The sequence below is a fragment of the Eptatretus burgeri genome, chromosome 9, assembly GCF_056783735.1.
Source record: "Eptatretus burgeri isolate ZD-2024b chromosome 9, Ebu_testis_v1, whole genome shotgun sequence".
NCBI classification, from domain to species: Eukaryota; Metazoa; Chordata; class Myxini; order Myxiniformes; family Myxinidae; genus Eptatretus; species Eptatretus burgeri.
The window spans coordinates 102,832,380-102,851,801 of NC_140969.1; the positions used below are offsets into that span (position 1 = coordinate 102,832,380).

General features: G+C 45.1%; 1 protein-coding gene across 8 annotated transcripts in view; it reads right to left on the bottom strand.

Annotated features, from left to right (window-relative positions):
- LOC147020774 (centrosomal protein of 170 kDa-like) overlaps window positions 1-19,422 on the bottom strand; it is a 111,088-nt gene that overhangs the window by 72,693 nt on the left and 18,973 nt on the right. For 7 of the 8 annotated variants that reach the window (XR_015061957.1, XM_085896413.1, XM_085896409.1 and 4 more), the window contains exons 3-6: window positions 13,963-14,052; window positions 12,511-12,591; window positions 8,362-8,418; window positions 5,426-5,564 (exon numbers count right to left, since the gene is read on the bottom strand). Coding sequence is in view for 7 of the 8 variants with exons in the window: in XM_085896413.1 (XP_085752539.1) it covers window positions 5,426-5,564; window positions 8,362-8,418; window positions 12,511-12,591; window positions 13,963-14,052 (367 nt within the window). In the remaining variant the exon portion in view is untranslated. Of the gene's footprint in view, window positions 1-5,425; window positions 5,565-8,361; window positions 8,419-12,510; window positions 12,592-12,742; window positions 13,939-13,962; window positions 14,053-19,422 lie in introns of those variants that run through there. The other variant, XM_085896414.1, reaches the window with a different exon arrangement.

Here is a 19,422-nt window from a genome sequence, read left to right on the forward strand (position 1 = left end):
AACAGCACTTCATCCACCTTCGCCACATTGCTGGGCAATACCGTCACCAATTGATGCAATTACATCTGTCAATTAACACAACGCAGAGAGCGCGAGTCGGACTCTACTTTTTGAGCCGCGAAAAACTTACGGTGCTGCTTTGTGCCTCGATGGAGGATGGCGACCCTCACAATTGTAAACTAGAAGGAGCGCATACCTCCGCCACGTAATGCCTGATCCATGAGAACACATTTTTGTATTTGGAAATGTCATGTCATATATCTTGTTGGCCCCATCTCTCAATGGTGAAGAATCACGTTAAAATTATCGGATCCGGATCTTCACCAAAATCTAATCAGTTCATCCTCGTCACACACCCAACCAGTCCTCCATATCCCATCTGGATCCGTGCACAACTTTTGGAGATATCCCACACTCAGACAAACAAACAAACAGAGAGGGGTGAAAATATAACCTCCTTCACCTTAAATGGCAGAGGTAATAAATGTGTGTGTGTGTGTCTCCTCCATAACTCCAAAACCATGAAACCTCGTGGACCCAAACTTTCAAAACATGAGGAGGGAACTCCAAGGGAGTGCATGGATGAAAGCCGAGTGTTTGGGACAATTTTAACACCGCTTTTGAAGATAATTTAGGGGGTGCTCATCACGAAAAACCAAAAGAAGCCTGACCAACATGGCTGCGCAACATCTTGGTAAGCCCTCTGTTAAATCGCTGGTTTCTGAAACCACAATTTTGTTCGGCCTGCCTTGCATAGGAACCACAATGAGCTCTCACGGACTAATTAAAGTACATAATCGAAATCTGGCTTCAGGTTTGAGGATCAGAGGTTGTGAGAGCTGGTTTCACCGAGTGCAACAAATATAACTAACCAGCGGGATCGCCGTGAGGAGGCCACATCTGGGTTCTTCACGGGGAATCTCCAGAGTTAGGAAGGCAAAATAATTTAAATTAAATATCAAATTAAAACAACGACTCATTAACATAATGGGAGGATAAGGGTGAGTGGGAAACTGGTTAAGGTCGAGTATGGGAACTTTGAAAAATTTCCTCTGAGTTTTTGTTTTTCTGCCAGGAGCGCATTCCCTTTTTAATAAATTTTAAAGAGAACGAGGTAATGAATTTCGATTGAAACTTTGTTCTCGAGGAAAGCATCTATCACATAAATATGTCGAAGCGTCTTTGTGTGGGTGTGCGCATAAAGCACAACATAGCATTATCTTTGCTAAATCAACCACCTTCACTCCTTATCCACTCTACCCCCTCCACCTCTCCAACTCTCCTGACTCACCCTCTCCCTCCACATTCCTTCTCTGTCTCTCCCACCGCACCTCCACCCCCCCTTATATTATTATTCCCATCAGCAAAGCAACAGGTAGTATTTGTTAGGAAAAATTAATGTTTCCAAATTTTTTTGAAATATCATCCTATATATCATTTTTTTGGTCCAATCTCCAAATTGTGAAGAATGACTTTTTTTTTTTTAATTCTCGTATCTGGATCTGGAACTTCACCAAAATCTGATGAATTTGTCGTCACACACCCAACCTGTCCACCAAGCTTCGTCCAAATCCATCCACCCTTGCTCGACGTTCAGCATTTAGCATAGAGCACAAACAACCAGCGTGCAGGCTCGATAGGCCGAACGGCCTCCTCCTGTATTAAAGTTCCTTGCAAGGGAACTTGTATATACGAGGTGTGTTCAAAAAGTATCCAACCTTAATTTTTCGTGCGTAAACAAATGAAGCTAGGGAGGCGTGGTTTGGTGCACGCATGTAGGCGATCCTAATCCTCCGTATGCGTGAATATTTTCCCGCCTGCAGAAGTTGTCAGTCACCGACAGACCGCCGATGAGTGAGGAAGTGTCAGTGAACGCCGTCGGATTTTCTTTTTTGACAAAATGACGGATCACTGTGGTCTCATCGCCAGTGATCACTGTGTTGTAGAAGTTGGGATCGCCGTTCACAGTCTCCAGCATGTCCTGTGCGATCTCCAAACGGAGTTTCTTCTGCTCGATGGTTAGCAGCTTTGGCACGAACTTCGCTGAGATTCTCCTTAAACCCAAATCCTCAGTCACAATGGAATGAACGGATCCAATGCTGATGCCCGCCTCATCTGCAAGTTCTCTGATCGTGATTCGATGATCCTGCATCAGCAGGGTCCTCACTTGGTCAATGACGATCTCATTTCGGGATGTTGAGGGCCTACCAGAACGTGCTTCACTTTCCACTGATGTGCGACCATCTTCGAAGCGGTTGTACCACTCTTTTATCTGTGTGGTGCCCATTGCTTCGTTCCCGAAGGCCTGTTGAATCTTGCGGATCGTTTCCACTTGGGAATCGCCAAGCTTTACACAAATTTTGATGCAGTAGCGTTGTTCAAGTTTTTCCGTCATTTTGTCAAAAACGAAAATCCGACGGCGCTCACTTATACTTCCTCACTCATCGGCGGTCTGTCGGCGACTGACAGCTTCTGCAGGCTGGAAAATATTCACGCATACGGATTCGGATCGCCTACATACGTGCACGAAACCGTGCCTCCCTAGCTTCATTTGTTTACGCACGAAAAATTAAGGTTGGATACTTTTTGAACACACCTCGTATATATTAATACTGTTGCGAATTCGCGCCCGCCGGCGTGCGAGCGGCCACGTAACTCGAATCGCGGCACGTCGCCCAGCGGACGGACAATCCCGTCGTGACCCTCTCGGACTAACGCCGGGAACTAGTCACGGGTGGGCCTTTCGGCCTCACCACGGTCGTGCCAATCGGCCCCCCGCGTGGGATAGGGTTGTTCGCCAAATTCGACCTACCTAAGTACCCACACGGAGGGTAGACCGGGCGATCGCACCTCGCCGCAGGTCGACTTCGGACACGGGCCACTTTAAGCGACCCGTTCCGTACTATCGGGATAACCGAGCGGTGTTATCGTCAACCTCGACGGTTCCGATTAATTATCGGGCATATTTAGCCCACTACCAACCCTTTACCTGAAGTAAGATGGAGATTCAATTAAAGAAAAGACGAAGCGAAACGGGAAAAACAGTTCAACATAAGACACATTTATTCCGCGGCAAACGGAAAGCACACATATACAATTTCAATCATGCACCAAAAGCAAATGTAAAAGTAACACAACAATTATGCACAAAAAGCAATTGCAACAAAAGAAACACAATGCAGATCTACTACCGACTACGCGAGCACACGGCAACACTTACACAGTTTTACTTCACAGACGGCGCCGACAACACATATACTCCAAAGCAAAAGAAAAAGGGGCCACCCTCAATGATAAGGGGGCAGACGGGCCTGGGGCCGAGACCGCGTCGAGCCTACCCGTCTGGTGATGAGCCGCAAAATGGCGGCGGCGCCCCGACTCCGCGGGCCTCGCTGGCACTGCCTGGAATGGGGTGGGAACGGGGCCCCCTTCTCACACTATCTCAGCGCGGGGGGAAACAGGGAGGGGTTGTTGATGCTCGGGGGAGAGAGGATATCTGGCTGGCTTGGGTCCCGTGACGAGCGACTCCACTGTGACCTCGATCGCGTTCCCGGCCTCCCCTCTCCGCAGCTCCCCGACTCTGACACGAGCGCAGACCTCCACAAAGCTTCTTGGCTTCTCCGGACCCCGACAGACACTCTCTCGACTGATTTTGCCGCCGCCACAACTCTCCAACTCTTTCCTCTTCTCAACTCTCCCAAATTCGCCCCGCGCTCGGCGCTTTATAGTCCGACAGGAGAAATCATATGCAGATTTTTGGATCAGGAACGGCTCGGGGGCGGAGCCACGCTCCCCCATTGGATGGAGGAAAAGTGGGCGTGAATCATTCTTGATCCGTGAATCTGCATATGGCGATTATACTCCGACGCGCCTGGAGGCGGGGCCAAATCGCCCCACGCTCGCTGATAGGACGGAACAGAAGTGGGCGTGAATCATTCTTGATCTGATTTCTCGGAAAGGCTGGTGTTTTTGCACCCGCTGCTCGGTGCGCGCCCTGTACGAGTCCAGTATCGGTGCCCACAAGCGGCGCGGGAATGGCGGTGATGCGATGGTTGCGAGGGCGAGATGTGACGGTAAAGGTCGTGGCTGTTGGCGTTGCTGTTGTTGTGAAGCGGCGTTGCGGTTGGTGGTTGGTGTGTGAAAGCGGTTGTGGAGAAGGTGGATGTTGTGAAGGCGGTTCTGGAGAAGGTGGCTGTGGTTGTCGAGATGCGGTTGGTGGTGGTTGTGGTGGTAGTAATGGCGGTTGGTCCAAAATAAAGATAGTAAAAGAAAAACGGCTATCTAAAAGGGTCGCAGCCCGAATGAATGACATTTATTCCCTCTAAACAACGGGTTTGGGCTAACTACACATATACTTACAGAGATATCTCACCTACGGGACCTGAATGGTGGTTTGCGAATTTCGTCAACCACAACAATACTGAAGGACCAATTTTGTGCTCCTCCTAGCGGTCGCGTCACGTTTTTCTCAGTACTGTGACCTGGACTGAAAGAAACTTCGTACCTGTAAGAGTGCATCGCACATAGTGGCAACAGTCAACCTTCAACTCTGAAGCATATATATATATATATATATATATATATATATATATATATATATATATTAATACTGAAGGACCAATTTTGTGCTCCTCGTAGCGGTCGCGTCATGTTTTTGTCGGTACTGTGACCTGAGAAGTTTTGACACGGTGTTTGTACGTCAAAGTAGACACGTGCACAAATCAGGGGACTTCTTCACAAGGAGTAGTGTACACCAAAAATGTCGTGTACAAGGACGTTTTGTAGGCCTCATTAGGTAAGGCCATGGAGTACATCGACTGGGATCCGGCTCTTACAAGAGCCGCCACTGGTTGTCATATTGGGCTCATGGAACGGAATCCGTCTGTGACGGGGTTTCGGCTAGTCTATCTATTAATACGCGAGTGTGGAATCCAGTGCAAGCGAGACCCAGAAAACGAAAGGGTTCACGTCATGAACGTGACACTCGATGGCCCAACTCGAAATACATTGCAGCACCTTGTTGAGATAGGACCAAGGGGACTGCGGCAGTTTTAACACATAAAATTCCCACCAGGATTTTCTCAGTAAAACCCTGGGATGGAGGCCAAATGCAAGTGGTACCTCACACATCCCAAAAGGTGAATGACAAAAAGGTTGCATTCTTTTCATAATTTATCACAACGCTCAATAAAAAAAAAATGGTCCTTCATTCAATTGCCAGATCGTGAAAGCTTAAACAGATCGGTGCAGAGTTCTTACACCCCCGGATCTGATGAAAGAAAAATGATAACTCGGATCTACATCTCTCTCGCTTACGTGCACACACGTGCAGATCGCGGTTATTTGACTTGGCATCTAATTTTGACCAGGATAAGACGTGAACGATAACACCTATTTCTCAGGACGGAAGTGATGCAGTACACACCTGCATCTGCCCGATTTTCCACCGGAAGAATGATGGAGTCTTCGACGAAGGCTTGCGGATGGCTGTGCACGGCACTCTCGGTCGAACTACCTTCACAAATCGTGCGGTCCAACTGCAAGTGCCTGGTGTACTTCTCATGCTGACAAAGGGGTCAGGCCAAAGTTGGATAATATGAGCAACGAGTCCAGAAAGAACTGTAAGCTAATAAAATAAAACAAAACAAATCAAAACTTGAAAGCTTTAACATTTCTAAGTCTGAACAATAGCAGCTTATATCAATACATCGAACCATATTAGTGCTCATCAATTGGTATCAACACCAGATAAATGTTCAAGTGTCTGTCTGTCTGTGCCCCAACAAACCACATCTGTAAAACGAGTGTAGTTACAGTGAGTGTGAAAGGGGAAATGAAACGTGCAGTGAAGTTCAATAATCCACAAGCAACTCCGAACACTTTTACCGACCGTTTACTTGGACAACATCGGAATTACTAGTGGCTCTGGGTGTGGTGATTGCTACGGGGTATAGAGTACTGGAGTAGACTCTCAGATATTTAGCTTATCTCGAATTTCCAGATAAGGTATCGTCATCATGCACCGTCCGTCCGTCCCCCATTTCAACTTCTCCGTCCAAACCGCTGGGCCTTTCCGGCTGAAATTTGGCAGCAACGCTCCGCTCCTGACTGGTAACGTGGATTGCAAAGCTCGTTCCGGTTATTTGACCTAGTAGATCAAAATGACAGACTTGGTAAATTCCTTCAAAAACCTTCCTCTCCAGACCCACCAGTCAGAATACTACCATATTTGGGTTACAACACAAGGCCAGGGCCCAGATAAGCTACAGGTCCAGTGGTCCTATTTTATCAGTTCAAATCTGGCTCAATGGAAGTACTATGAAAAAGAGGCTTTCAACAAGATTTAGACGACAACGATCAGAGGCTTTCAATGAAAAGACCGGCGTCAGATTTCTCAATAAAAACTGATTTGGTTGCTGTTTGCAACGACGGCCGATGAGGCCGTTCACGAGTGCCGTTCATGGTGGGAGAATGCATTACAGTACACGTTCCAGCGGGTGGCTTTCAGTGTTACTGCAGCTTTTTACCATGCGTAGTACTCAGAAACAATAGATCACAATAGGACAGAAGCACCAATTGAGTTGTCAGAGAACCGCAGTGATCTTCATCATGATTTCATCAGAGGTTCACCCGACTCGGAGGAACAAGACGTTGTACCTTCTTCCACCAACTTCTTCTTCTCAAGACGCTTCTTGCCACCTTGAATGTTAGCTTTGTTTGTGAACCTCGAGTAACAACGCCGATGATACCCATACTGAGTTGGAATCGGTTCTCATCAGTCCACAAAAGGTCGTGCTTGATCGCTATATGGTAATAATCACCTACAGTATTTATTTCGACCTCAAGCTCCACCTTCCCACTCTCCATCCACTATAAGCGCACACTTTGGAGCAATCTTCCATTGATGGATCATGAATTCAACACTCCATGATGGAAATAATCAGTGCTGTTATTGTATTTGGCAATTCCATGCCAAATACACTATTATTACTGGAATTCTTTAATATTATTCTTTGTTTTCGTCACATCCATTGCCCTAAAAATCCTCCTAGGGCTTTTGTCTAGGAGCACTAGCAATTATGTCTTTGAAATGAGACCATCTCAAGGAAGTACAGTGTCAACTTTTGACCTTGAAATTCTCAAAGTTAAGGTCAAGGTCACACAAAAGGTCAAAACACATTATGCACCATATCTTCGCCCCACGGAAAGATACAGGTTAGCCGCTGACATTTCCTGAAAGGTCATAACAGGGCCTACAAAAAAATCTTATTTGGTCAAAGTTGTGTGACCTATATCTTCTGATATCGGTAGGGGTCAAAGTTCATGACGTTGGTCAAAAACACATTTTGCCCTATATCTTCGCCCCACAGAAAGATACAGCTTAGCTGCTGACATATTCGGATAGGTCACAACAGGGCCTACAAAAAAATCTTATTTGACCAAAGTTGTGTGACCTACATATTCTGAGATCGGTAGGGGTCAAAGTTCATGACTTTGGTCAAAAACACATTTTACCCCACATCTTCGCCCCACGGAAAGATACAGGTTAGCCGCTGACGTTTTCTGATCGGTCACAACAGGGGCTACAAAAAATCTTATTTGACCAAAGTTGTGTGACCTATATCTTCCGAGATCGTAGGCGTCAAAGTTCATGACGTTGCCAAATACGTATTCGCTGCAAGCGAATGCAGCCCTCAAGTTATTATTGTTATTTTCTTACTCGAGAGAAAGCACAACTGTGCTGCACCCAAGATTACAGCTCACTGATTGGTTTTCCTTCGAGCTTACATCACACATGCAAAGAACTATGGGTAATCGATTGCGCAATTGGTGAGGCAAAAACACACTTTGCAAAGTCATTTTTACAACTCACTGCAGGTTGTTGAACAAAAAAAATAAGTAGATTTGGATTTATGAGATCAAAATCTATAAGAAACCGTCGTGTGTGTGTGTGTGTGTGTGTGTGTGTGTGTGTGTGTGTGTGTGTGTGTGTGTGTGTGTGTGTGTGTGTGTGTGTGTGTGTGTGTGTGTGTGTGTGTGTGTGTGTGTGTGTGTGTGTGTGTGTGTGTGTGTGTGTGTGTGTGTGTGTGTAGTTCAAAGATGGGCACCACGAGATGAAATGATAGAGACCTTCATCCAGTCACCTATAAATGTCATCATGCAGCTTTACTGTGACTTCTCACATTTGGATTAATGGACAATTGAAAGAAAAAAAAAGAAGAGAATCTGCTTATTCTCAAACAAGTAACGCAAGATGTCCATCTCTTTTATATACATCCAGTTTCATCGTCATAATGTCAAATAGGTCCTGCAGTAAACAGTAGTATTGTTGAACTCGTGTAACGGTATCAGTTTACGTACCCGCAGAGCCTCTTCCGGCACCTTGTGTTCTCCTTTTTCAACAGTGTACAGATTTGGATGTGAGCATGTTAAGGTAAACAGTGTAGCAGCGACACATCACATCTCACCGTTAAGTGAAGAACCCAGGTGTTCTATTCCTAAAAAAAAGGATGTGACAAGCCGGTGTCCATCTAACACAAAGGGTCAACATCAATGATCTGCAATGACCGACATTAATGAACGGCAGGGCTGTCAGGATGGCCTGGAGGTACGCACACTCATCTCTAATCTATCCAGCCTCGTTTGAATCCCGACCCAGCTATCAGCTGTCAACCTGGTGTTTCACAGTTGGGGCGATTCATCAATGGGTGTGCCGTCACTTGGATGGACAGGAAACTGGCATCCCGTCTGCCAGCATTTGTTGGTGGACGTTAAAGATCCCACGGTAACATTCGCGAAGAGTAGGCGAGCTGTCGTCAGCACCATGAACAAATTACAAATTCCTGCCCTAACCAGAAGAGGGCATTCCATCAGTGGCAAAGCTGTACCCTCAGTCAATGGTGCTACCCCGCAACCTTTACGCAACTGGCCAGAAGTGAAAAATCAGAAAACTAGATATCAGAACAAGGAAACTCATTATCCACAAAAATCTATGAATCCCAAAAACGTATCTGCCGAAGAAAGGAGGAGGTGGCGGCCTGATTGAACTCAATCAAGTGTACAGTGCGACGACTGTAGGATTAGTAGTGCACGTGAAACGTGCAACAGACTACTGAATACAATTTGTACACGAGCGTGGACATAACAAACCAGAAAAGGTATCTCTCACTCACCTTGAAAAAAAAAAAACTTACAAAAACACGTGCGAATCGAAGATGTCACGCAGCAAACACAAACAGCTACAAATATAGCCCCAACAATTGTAAAAAAAAAAAAAAAGACAAAAGAAAAATCATTGGAATGGCGAAGAAGAGGTCAGCTCAATTGGAACGGAGAACAAATCATTACAAGTGTCCAAGAACAAGATACAACATGAATGGTGTTTCATAAATGGCAGGACTGAGCTAATCAGACAGGTGTACATTCTGTAAGGTAGAAACAGAAAGTACGAGCCACCTCCTATCAGGATGTAAACAACTCATGTCAGAACAGCTGTACACACAAAGACACAACAAGGTATGTTGAGTAATCCACTGGAACATCTGTAGAAATTTCAATATCCCAGTTACACAAAACTCGTGGAAACACGAACCAAAGGCAATCATTGAAAACAAGGACATGATGCTCACGTACGACCTAATGATCTCACCAAACGTGAACATGGAAAACAAAGCACTGCGACAAGACGTATAACTCAGATACACAAAGGAAAATAAAACATCGTTAATTGAAGTTTCAGTAACCAGTGAGTTTGGTCTAAATAACGGAGAAATCAAGAAAATGACCAAATATGAAGACCTCAAGAATGAAGTGAAAAGATCCTGGAAGCTGAAGAGCACCAACATCGTACCAGTGATAATTGGAAGGATGAAGAAGAACCTCACAAATATCCCACAAACCATCCCTGGGAACATTACCACAAACCAACTACAGTTGGAGGTCGTCCGGGGCTCAGTGACGATCCTGAAAAGAGACCTCGGAACAAAACTCTGAGAACAACACAACTTGGTCCATGAATCATGATCCTTCACCGAAATGGAGGTGGATACTTCGAGTCCTGGGAGGACTGTGTTCCAACTTCTGAAACACGAATTATGGAGAGAACGATCAACACGCACACACACACCGACACACACACGCACACACAGTCTCCCGCTGCGCAGGTGACAGGCAAATTGGAGAGTTAATAGAACACCTTACCTCGCATGATTTGAGAAAAAAGGATATTGGGAGGGGGGGTGGTCTGCGAGCGGAAAATTTGATTGGTCAAGAAGATGTACAATATCTTAATATTTTGTCCAAGTACTGCTAAATGAAAGGGTTTTGAAAGTGCCAACAAGGTGATTTGTGTTCTGCAGTGTTCAAAGATATAATTCAATTGAAATAAAATAAAGATTTTAAAGGTTGTAGAAAAAAATATATTTGGAGGTTTACTGCCGTTGATGCAGCGTCTTTTACGCCACCCAATCCAACACGTTCCATTAGTTCTTCGTTCCTATTGCTTGTGTCCTTTATGACGTCCTTTAAAAAGTAGGTTTCCTGTTTGGAATGTTTATCAATTTTATTTTTCACTACCGGCCTTGCAGACAGAGCAAAAAAAATTAAAAAAAAATCATCTAACTCCTCTCTGCACGTGCGCAATCGGGACAAAATCAGAGCCAAAGCACTGTTAAACTGCAGCTTTGTTTTCCAGTTCATGTTCAAAATATAACATTAAATTTAAATGAAGTTGTTCCTCGATCATAAGCTGATGTATGCGGACAGACAGAGACAGACAGACAGACAGAGACAAAATGACCCAATTGCTTTTCACTTCAAGAGCATGGGGTAACAAAAGCAATGCAGAGCAACAAATGTGCCTTTATAATTGCTGTGAAAATCCGAAGGTTTTGTATAGGAATATATATATATATATATATATATATATATATATATATATATATATATATATATATATATATTGTGACGGAAATGGCCCTTATTAGGCTCCTAAATATAGGAATAGCTCAGATCCCCCATTAAATGCATGTTTAGTCAGGTTGTTCGGTAAATGGACGTTACATGTGTGTCGGGGGATGTAGGATGCATGTTTATTGTTCGTACAGTGGTGGGGTGCCGAGGGCTTCTTCTTCTTCCTTCCCCATCCCGGACGAGGCCCCGCCCAGTCGGCTGAGGGGGGAGTGGCCTGGAGAGGGAGGTGGAGCTGGGGGGGGGGAGGAGTTTGTCGGCTTTGAAAAGGGGGAAGAGCAAGTGGCTTGGAAGCGAGCAAACGAATACCTCGTGAAGTGGTTCAGTTTTGGGGGAACAGTCGGTTTCGAGGCGTGCTCGGGTTTCGAGGCGAGAAGGAAAGGAAAAAAGTGGTAAGAAATTGAGAGAACGGAGGTGATTCTGCCATGAGAGAAACGGCAGTCGGCTTTGAGAGGCAAGCGAGCGAACGAAGGAGGGACAGTGCTGAATCTGCCGGGAGAGAAGCTGAACCTGAGAGCGCCGATTTCTACCATTTTTGGCAGCAAGAGGGGCAGCCTGCACGTCGAGTCTGCCTTTTTGGCAGTGGGAGAGGCGGCCTGCACATCGAGTCGGCGATCGACTCTTATGAGGAGGTGATCGACAGGTTCAACCTGCGTCTGGCCACGGAGCCTCCGTCCTTACTCACCTCACGGCTCGACACGTTTGTCGATCCACCTGCGGAGCCCGGCACCTCGATTTGGCCTTGTCTGGTGAACAGGCCAGGCCTGGACCTGTGTGCTGGACCTTGTGAGAGACCAGCTGAGACCCATCGTCGATCTGGCGGTCTTGTGCCGTCGACCTTATGTGGGGCCAGAACGCGCTGAGGAGGGCGTGCGCACGCGGTGCCTTGAGAAGAAAGAGTACGGCGCCGCCATCTTGCCACGCAGCGTGCTCGAGCTTGGGCTTGAATCTGTGGACATCGGCTTGTTACGAGCGACATTCGTGCTTTTGACACTTTCCTCTCATCCATGAAACATCACCAAGTACTCTATCTTGTCTGCATGCTGTCTGTCTGTCTTGTCTGTATGTTGTTTAAGGCATATCTCGGTAGGGACCCCCCTCGAAACCTGTAATCCGTAGTTCCCTCGTTAAGAACGGGTAAAAGATTATGAATCAAAACATTGTCGTGGATATTTTGCTTGTGTCATGTTCCCTGATGTTCCCCAATAAATATGGTTGGTTCGTATGAAGTTGCCGCTATGGATTAATTTGTGTCGCGTCGAGGAACGATCCGTTCGATTGGCATATAAAACCAAAATGGTTACAGACTGGCAGAAAACGCTCGGCATCTGACAAAACCAGTCTGCAACCGGGGGTTCTATTTCCCCAACTGGTAAGGTCCAGGATTACGTTGGTATCGCGATTGAAGACGCGTGACCCGAGGCCTGTGCTGAGCCAGCCGGCGTTATAAACCCCGGAGATGGCCGGAGTGGGTTGAGAATCCCTCCGTCGCCGAATCCTTAACAATATTATATATACACACATATATGAAATCAAAAGGATATCAAAGCCAAAGGAAATGACTTGACCAGCTTTCAAGGACATGTACATTTGGTCAGGAACTCTCTCATTGTTCAAGAATGTCTGTGGAAAGAAAAATGAGAGATGGCAAGTACAATCATATGCAATTGTATGATAGATCATTGTTGCAAAAACAGAACATTGAGATTAAGGGTACAAAAGGAAGGAATTTAAAGTTCAATTTGATCATATAATGCATCTTATGATATTTCACCTTCATTCGACTGTGTCACTGGTACGTCTCGACAGAAGGTCGAGTCGGTCTGCATCTCACTCGACACAGAGCTAGGTTAGTGGCCTTGCAGTGTTTTTCCGGCTCTTTTTCAATCTCACTCCTCCTGCTCTCTCTCACTTCAAAACTCCTGGCCTTGCGGATTGGATGCATTTTAACAGGAATCCTTGTTCCCTTCTCAAAGTCCAGGCTTAACGCTCACATACAGAACAATCTGTGGTGGTGTTATTGAGGCCTTAAAGTCTGCATCCTACCAACACCTTGCAGCCTCCCCCATTACAAACTCCCTCAACCTCGGAACTTTAGAATCGGCTGCACTTCGTATCCAAAGAAGGCCATTTACGTGAAACAGGGGAACGACCTGTTTAGTTTTGTATTTATGGCGTTGTACAAGTTGCTACTCAGACGGCAACCACACTAGCAAGATGACCAGACCACTTGCTATCCACAGTTCAGGCAGGAATTTGTAATTTGTTCAGGGTGTTGGCGATAACTACTTGCTCTTCACAAAGGACACCGGAGGATCATGAGCATCCACAAACTAATGCTTGCAGACGTGACAATAAGGTTCCTCTGAGGAACAGCATGGCCACCTTGCCCTGCATGCCAAACACTAAGGTGACCATTTATAACTAGGCCGGGATTCAAAAACCACGTCACACAGCTCTCGAGACTTCCGCCAGGCCACTTCTAAGCTTTACGATGCCGCTGATAATCTGACCCCTTTCACCTGTAGTTCCCTTACTCGTACATTAATGTATCCTTACGTTCTCGTCTTCCTGTCACCCCTTCACCCCACTTTGTCTGCTGAGCCTTTAACTTGTGTCGATCTGCTGCTCCATGAGCCTTGACACCTGCATAGAAATAAAACTTGGAACATACACAATGTAAATTACATTAAATTGTGCGTGAAATAACGGCCTCATTATCTCAATTTGAGCATCATCATAAACAAACAAACAAACAAAAATAACTCCTACCCACTCCAAACCTAAACATTATCCATAACCGAGCTAAAATAATGAATCCGCATTCACGTTTAAAATGAAACTTGGAAGTTCACAAGAAGTTGCAAAATCAAACTTCTCAATTTACCCCGTGATACAACCAAATGGCACACAGCCGCGCGAGGCTACTCGAGCAAGTATGTAATCCTTGATGGACTAAAGCATAAAATTGTTGTTTTGAAACAATCCACTCACCCCGTTCAGGCTGCCAAGGTCCTTCAGGGAATGCTCATCTGATATCGGGTCGTAGTTGATGACTGCGTGCTGTTTGTCCACACTTCGGGACTGCATGCGTGTACACACGCACACGGCCAATCAAACTTCCAACTGAGACTACAAGGCTTTTTCATCATCATAAAAAGGCTAAAAAAATGAATAAATAAATTAAATTACAAAATCACTTCGATGAAAAAGCTAATGTTATGATTGGTGGATGCTAAGGATAAATAAATCATAAAAACAAAAGCTAAGCTCGACAATTACTGGAATAGTGGGGAAACTTAGCTAAATATAGCATAACAATTGTGCATTTTGTGAGGAAAGCACCAAATTTGGCACACTAGTAGCCTAACATATTATGAACAGATTTGGATGTTGGGCCATCTCAAAAATTTTTTATGGCAGTGGAAAATGGCTGCCACAGCCATCAGCGGCTGAATTTGAGATGGCCCAATATCCAAATCTGTTCATAATATGATAGGCTACTAGTGTGCCAAATTTGGTGCTTTCCTCACAAAATGCACAATTGTTATGCTAAGTTGCCCCACTAGGAGGGAAATGAGAACTTTAGATTTTAAAGGGTAGACAACTCAAACTAAATGTTCATGGATGAAATCAACATGAAGTTGATCGAGGTATGCTAACTTGGGTGCAAAGCAAGGAGAGGATAACGTTTTGGGAATCGACCCCTTTTACTCCGACAATGGATTAACTGGGGTTTGTCTCCCAATGTTTTTCTTATGTATTTGAAAAAAATTAACAATGAGGTCTCCGTACGTCCTTTCCTTTTGCATATCATCTACAGAGCCTTCAGAAAGTATTCACACCGCTTGACTTTTGTCACATTTTGTTGTGTTACAGCCTGAATTTAAATTGGATTAAATTTAATTTTTTTCTCACTGATCTACACAAATTACCCCATAATGACAAAGAGAAAACATGCTTTTAAAATTTTTTATAAATTCATTAAAAATGAAAATGTGAAATGGCTTGTGTCAATAAGTATTCAATCCCTTTGCTATGACACTCCAAATTGAGCTCAGGTGCATCCAATTGCCTTTGATCATCCTTGAGATGTCTCTACAACTTCATTGGAGTCCACCTGTGGCCAATTAAATCCATTGGACATCATTTAGAAAAGAAACACACCTTTCTATATGAGGTCCCACGGTTGACAGTGCATGCCAGAGCAGAACCTCGACCATGAAGTCCAGGGAACTGTCCGGAGGACTCCGAGATATAATTGTGAGAAGGCATAGATCTGGGGAAGGGTATAAAACAATTTCTCGTGTTGAAAGTGCCCAAGAGCACAACGAGCTCCATCATTCGGAAATGGAAAGAATATGGAACTACCCCGACTCTTCCTAGAGCTGGCCATCCGACCAAACAGAGCAACCGGACAAGAAGGACTTTGGTCAGGGAGGTGACCAAGAACCAAATGACCACTTCGACAGAACTACAGAGCTCCTTGGCCGAGATGGGAGAAACTGCCGGAAGGACAACAGTCTCTGCAGCACTTCACAAATCTAGGCTTTGTGGGAGAGTGGCCAGATGGAAGCCAATCGTGAGAAAAACGCACATGACAGCACACCTGGAGTTCGCACGTGAAAGACTCAGAGAGCATGAGGTTAAACATTCTGAGGTCTGATGAGATGAAAATTGAACTCTCGAGTTGTACTCGGTTTCCGGCAGACAAAGTGTTTTGCATTCAGGCCATACACCCATCTAACACCATCCCCACAGTGAAGCACGGTGGTGGCAGCATCATGCTTTGGGGATGCTTTTCAGCAGCAGAGACTGGGAGACTTGTAAGGATTGAGAGAACAATGAATGGAGCTAAATACAGCCAAATCCTTGAGGATAACCTGCTTTAGAGTGCATTAGACTTTAGACTGCAGCAAAGATTTACATTCCAACAAGACAATGACCCCAAGCATACAGCCGAAGGAATACTGGAATGGCTTCAGAACAACAATGTGAAAGTCCTTTGAGTGGCCCAGCCAAAGTCCAGACTTGAATCCCATTGAGAATCTGTGGAAAGAATTGAACATCGCTGTTCACCGACATTCCCCATCCAACTTCAGAGCTTGAGCAAATCTACAAGGAAGAACGGGAGAAGATCCACAAATCCAGATGTGCAAAGCTGATTCAGACATACCCAAGAAGAATCGAAGCTGTAATCACTGTCAAAGGCGCCTCGACAAAGTATTGACTCGGGCCTTGAAAATATTTATGTAAATTAGACATGTCAGCTTTTCATATTTAATTGATTTGTAAAAAACTCTGACAACATGTTTTCACTTTGTCATTATGGGGTATTTTGTGTAAATCTGTGAAAATAATATTTTTTTCATTGAATCAATTTTAAATTCAGGCTGGAGCGCAACAAAATGTGCCAAAACTCAAGGGGGGTGTGAATACTTTCTGAAGGTACTGTAAATGAAAACTTGTCCACGAGTCTGATATCCAATTGATCCTTCTCTATCATAATGGCGGCACCAGCATCTTGGCAATGACGACTGTGCTGGAGGTGGTTTGCCTTCACCTTATCAGTAGTAAGAAGAAGAATAATTTGTAACTTGATTAGGGTGCTGATGATAACTCACCTAGTCTTTGTCAAAAGACACCATAGTATATTTAAAGTCCACCATGTCATGCATCCAGACGCCGTCCAGCTTAACGTCCCCTCTGAGGGATGGCAAACTTTACAAGATCGAGGCTCGTGAAAGAGCTAGGTGACGGAGGTAATGAACTGTCAGTGTAACGGTGAGGCAACTGTTCGACACAATAAGCCAGCGAATGAACGAACTGAAAAAGGAGGAAAGAAAGGAGGGCGGGGGGGGGGGGGAGTAACCTGCAAGAAAGTATTGGGTTAGTAAAGGTTAATGGGGGTAATGAAGATTGTGGGTAAGGATGGGGATGACATGAGATGGGGGGGGGTGTGACCTCTTTGAAGCCCTGGAGAGAAGAGTGAGATAGACGCTTCTGAAGCTGAAGAAAGGGTTCCGCAACGCAGGACGACACGGACACAGCAATAAGGATTCTTACAAATCCAAAGCATTCTTGTAGCGTCTTCAGCAAAACGTTCTTTTTCTCCAAAACATTTTCTCTTAACATCGGCATTATCTCGTTTAAAGCAAAAAAAGAAAACGAATTCACTGTGCTTCTTGAAAATGGAGGCTGCTCTTTGGTGAACTCGTGTAATCCGATTCTCCTTGTTCAAAAACAAAAGAAGTAGACACAGCTGCAGAGTGAAAAAAAAAACCTACGAGTCTTCCAAAATTGACCAACAAATCCACGTGATCTTGCTCCAGTGTCAGAGAAACTGGTGCCGTCGATCTTGTCCAAAAAATGTCAACAGCGTAGCACAGTTGAAGCAACTGATCTCGGGGATGCTGCGCATCCTTGTGGGGTGGAAAGGGTGAAGCCTGAATGCAGATCCTACAGTGAGTGCTCATAAATCCCACGGTTCTCCCCGTTGTTGATCAAACAAAATCTCTCATGGCTCATTCGATGCTGAGCACCCGATAATCTTTCCCCATGGGTTCTTGAGCCTTGGAATACTCATGGAGTCAGCGGAAACGAGTTCAACTAATTCTCCACATCTCCCCACCAAAACTCCCCCAGTTGTCTCCTCTCTCTCTCTCTCCCAGTTGTATACACCTGTACGGAATCACAAAGATAGCATGGCTGACCCTTCAATGGTCATCTTCTGGAAGGGATGCAGACCTTGGACCAATTTTGCTTTGCAATCATGATGCATCTTCGGCCAATCACATCTCGAAACTGGCCTCCCGAGTTGGACGTCCTCTTGGAAATCTTTGCAAAGATAAGTTATTTGATGGATGTTGCAAGCTCATTTACATCTTTCACAAAGAGTTGGCAATCACATGGCGATACGCTGGCCAAATTCCAAATTCATGCCAGAATCTACAGGTGGGATTGACGTAACAGCATTCCTATGCCATCACAAATGATGCTAAACTCTAGCCAGATCGCATACATCACCAAGATCACTCGCACATACAACAGCTACTCTGTGTGGGTAGTGCTGCCAAATCTGATCTTGAGTCCCTGAAGAAGGTGGAATCCAAAGCCATGAGGGTACTTGGTATCTCTCAGCAAGAGGCTGAAGCACAGGGCCTACTTCACTCCCACTGTCGACTAGTTAGTCCACTGTTCATTGCACGGTCCACGAAATACTGGCGGCTCCTGGTGGCCTAAAGTGCATCCCCTGACATGCGGGCAATAATACGCAATGTGAAAACCCCACCATCATAATCTGCCATAAATGCTATCATATCGACCCAATGGTTTCAAATGAGTGTTCCAAATGTGAAGCGTAAAAGTGACACAACTACATCGGTAGATGGCAGTATGCAAACAATTATGCTTATAGCCCAGAAACCAGAACCACAACAACGACAACAAAAAGTATGTGGAGGTGGGGGCCTAATAGCAGCCATTTTGGAGTACTGCAGGTGTTGTGGCGGCTCTCACACCGATGTCTTTTTGGAAAAAGTGTCCTCCTTCTAAAAAAAAATAAAAAATAAAAAAAAGAGTGAAGATCAATGCAATGGGTTAGTCCAGTGCGGTCCTGCACCGATTCTTAAATGGTCTTGCACAGCCTTTCCTAACAGATTATCATCCCAATTCAGCCTCATCAGGTGATATAGTCGATTTACCAACCCACAAGTTAACAGTCTTACTGATCATGTTCCTTCCTTCGTCCTGTTCTACTGTCTCTGGAACAGTCTCCCTGAAATCAATCCAATGTTGCCATTTCTTTCAGTCCAAGATGGCAAGCCACCACCACCACATTATGTCATTTTCTTCTCTATCTGGCCCAGAAGCTTTTCTATTTGGAATTCACTCGTTCATGAATACCCCACCTGTTTGTACGTACCTGAAACACCTATCCTCTTCCACTTCATTTGTCCAGTGTCTATCTCTGTCCCTTGTTTGTGTCTAGCTGCCTGTCTGTCCTTTACCCATTTTGTGTCCCTTGTCCACCCGCTCCACTCTGCTGCTGTATCTTTCGTATGTGGGCTTATCTTCTGATTAATCGCTCGTTTATGAGCTTTAACCTGTGGACAAAAAGGCTCCAGTTCTTCAATCTATCTATAATTCCAACAATCTGTGTGTGTGTCTGTGACCGCTGTTTCTCGACAACCACTGGTCCGCTCTAATTGAAACTTCCCCGGTATATTGCTGGGGCCCTGTGGATGTGCCTTTTCAAGGTTTGATATTAATCAGATAAGTGCTTCCCAAGTTATGGCCATTTATTTACCAACCAATGAAAGGACACGTTACTACGTAGGCGTGGCTGTGTAGGCAGGTGCGCGGCCAGCCGACGATGACGTCACGTGCCGTGCCGGTTACGATGGGGATCGGTGCCTTAGTTCCCATGGCATAGGAGTGGCAATGGTCAATGGC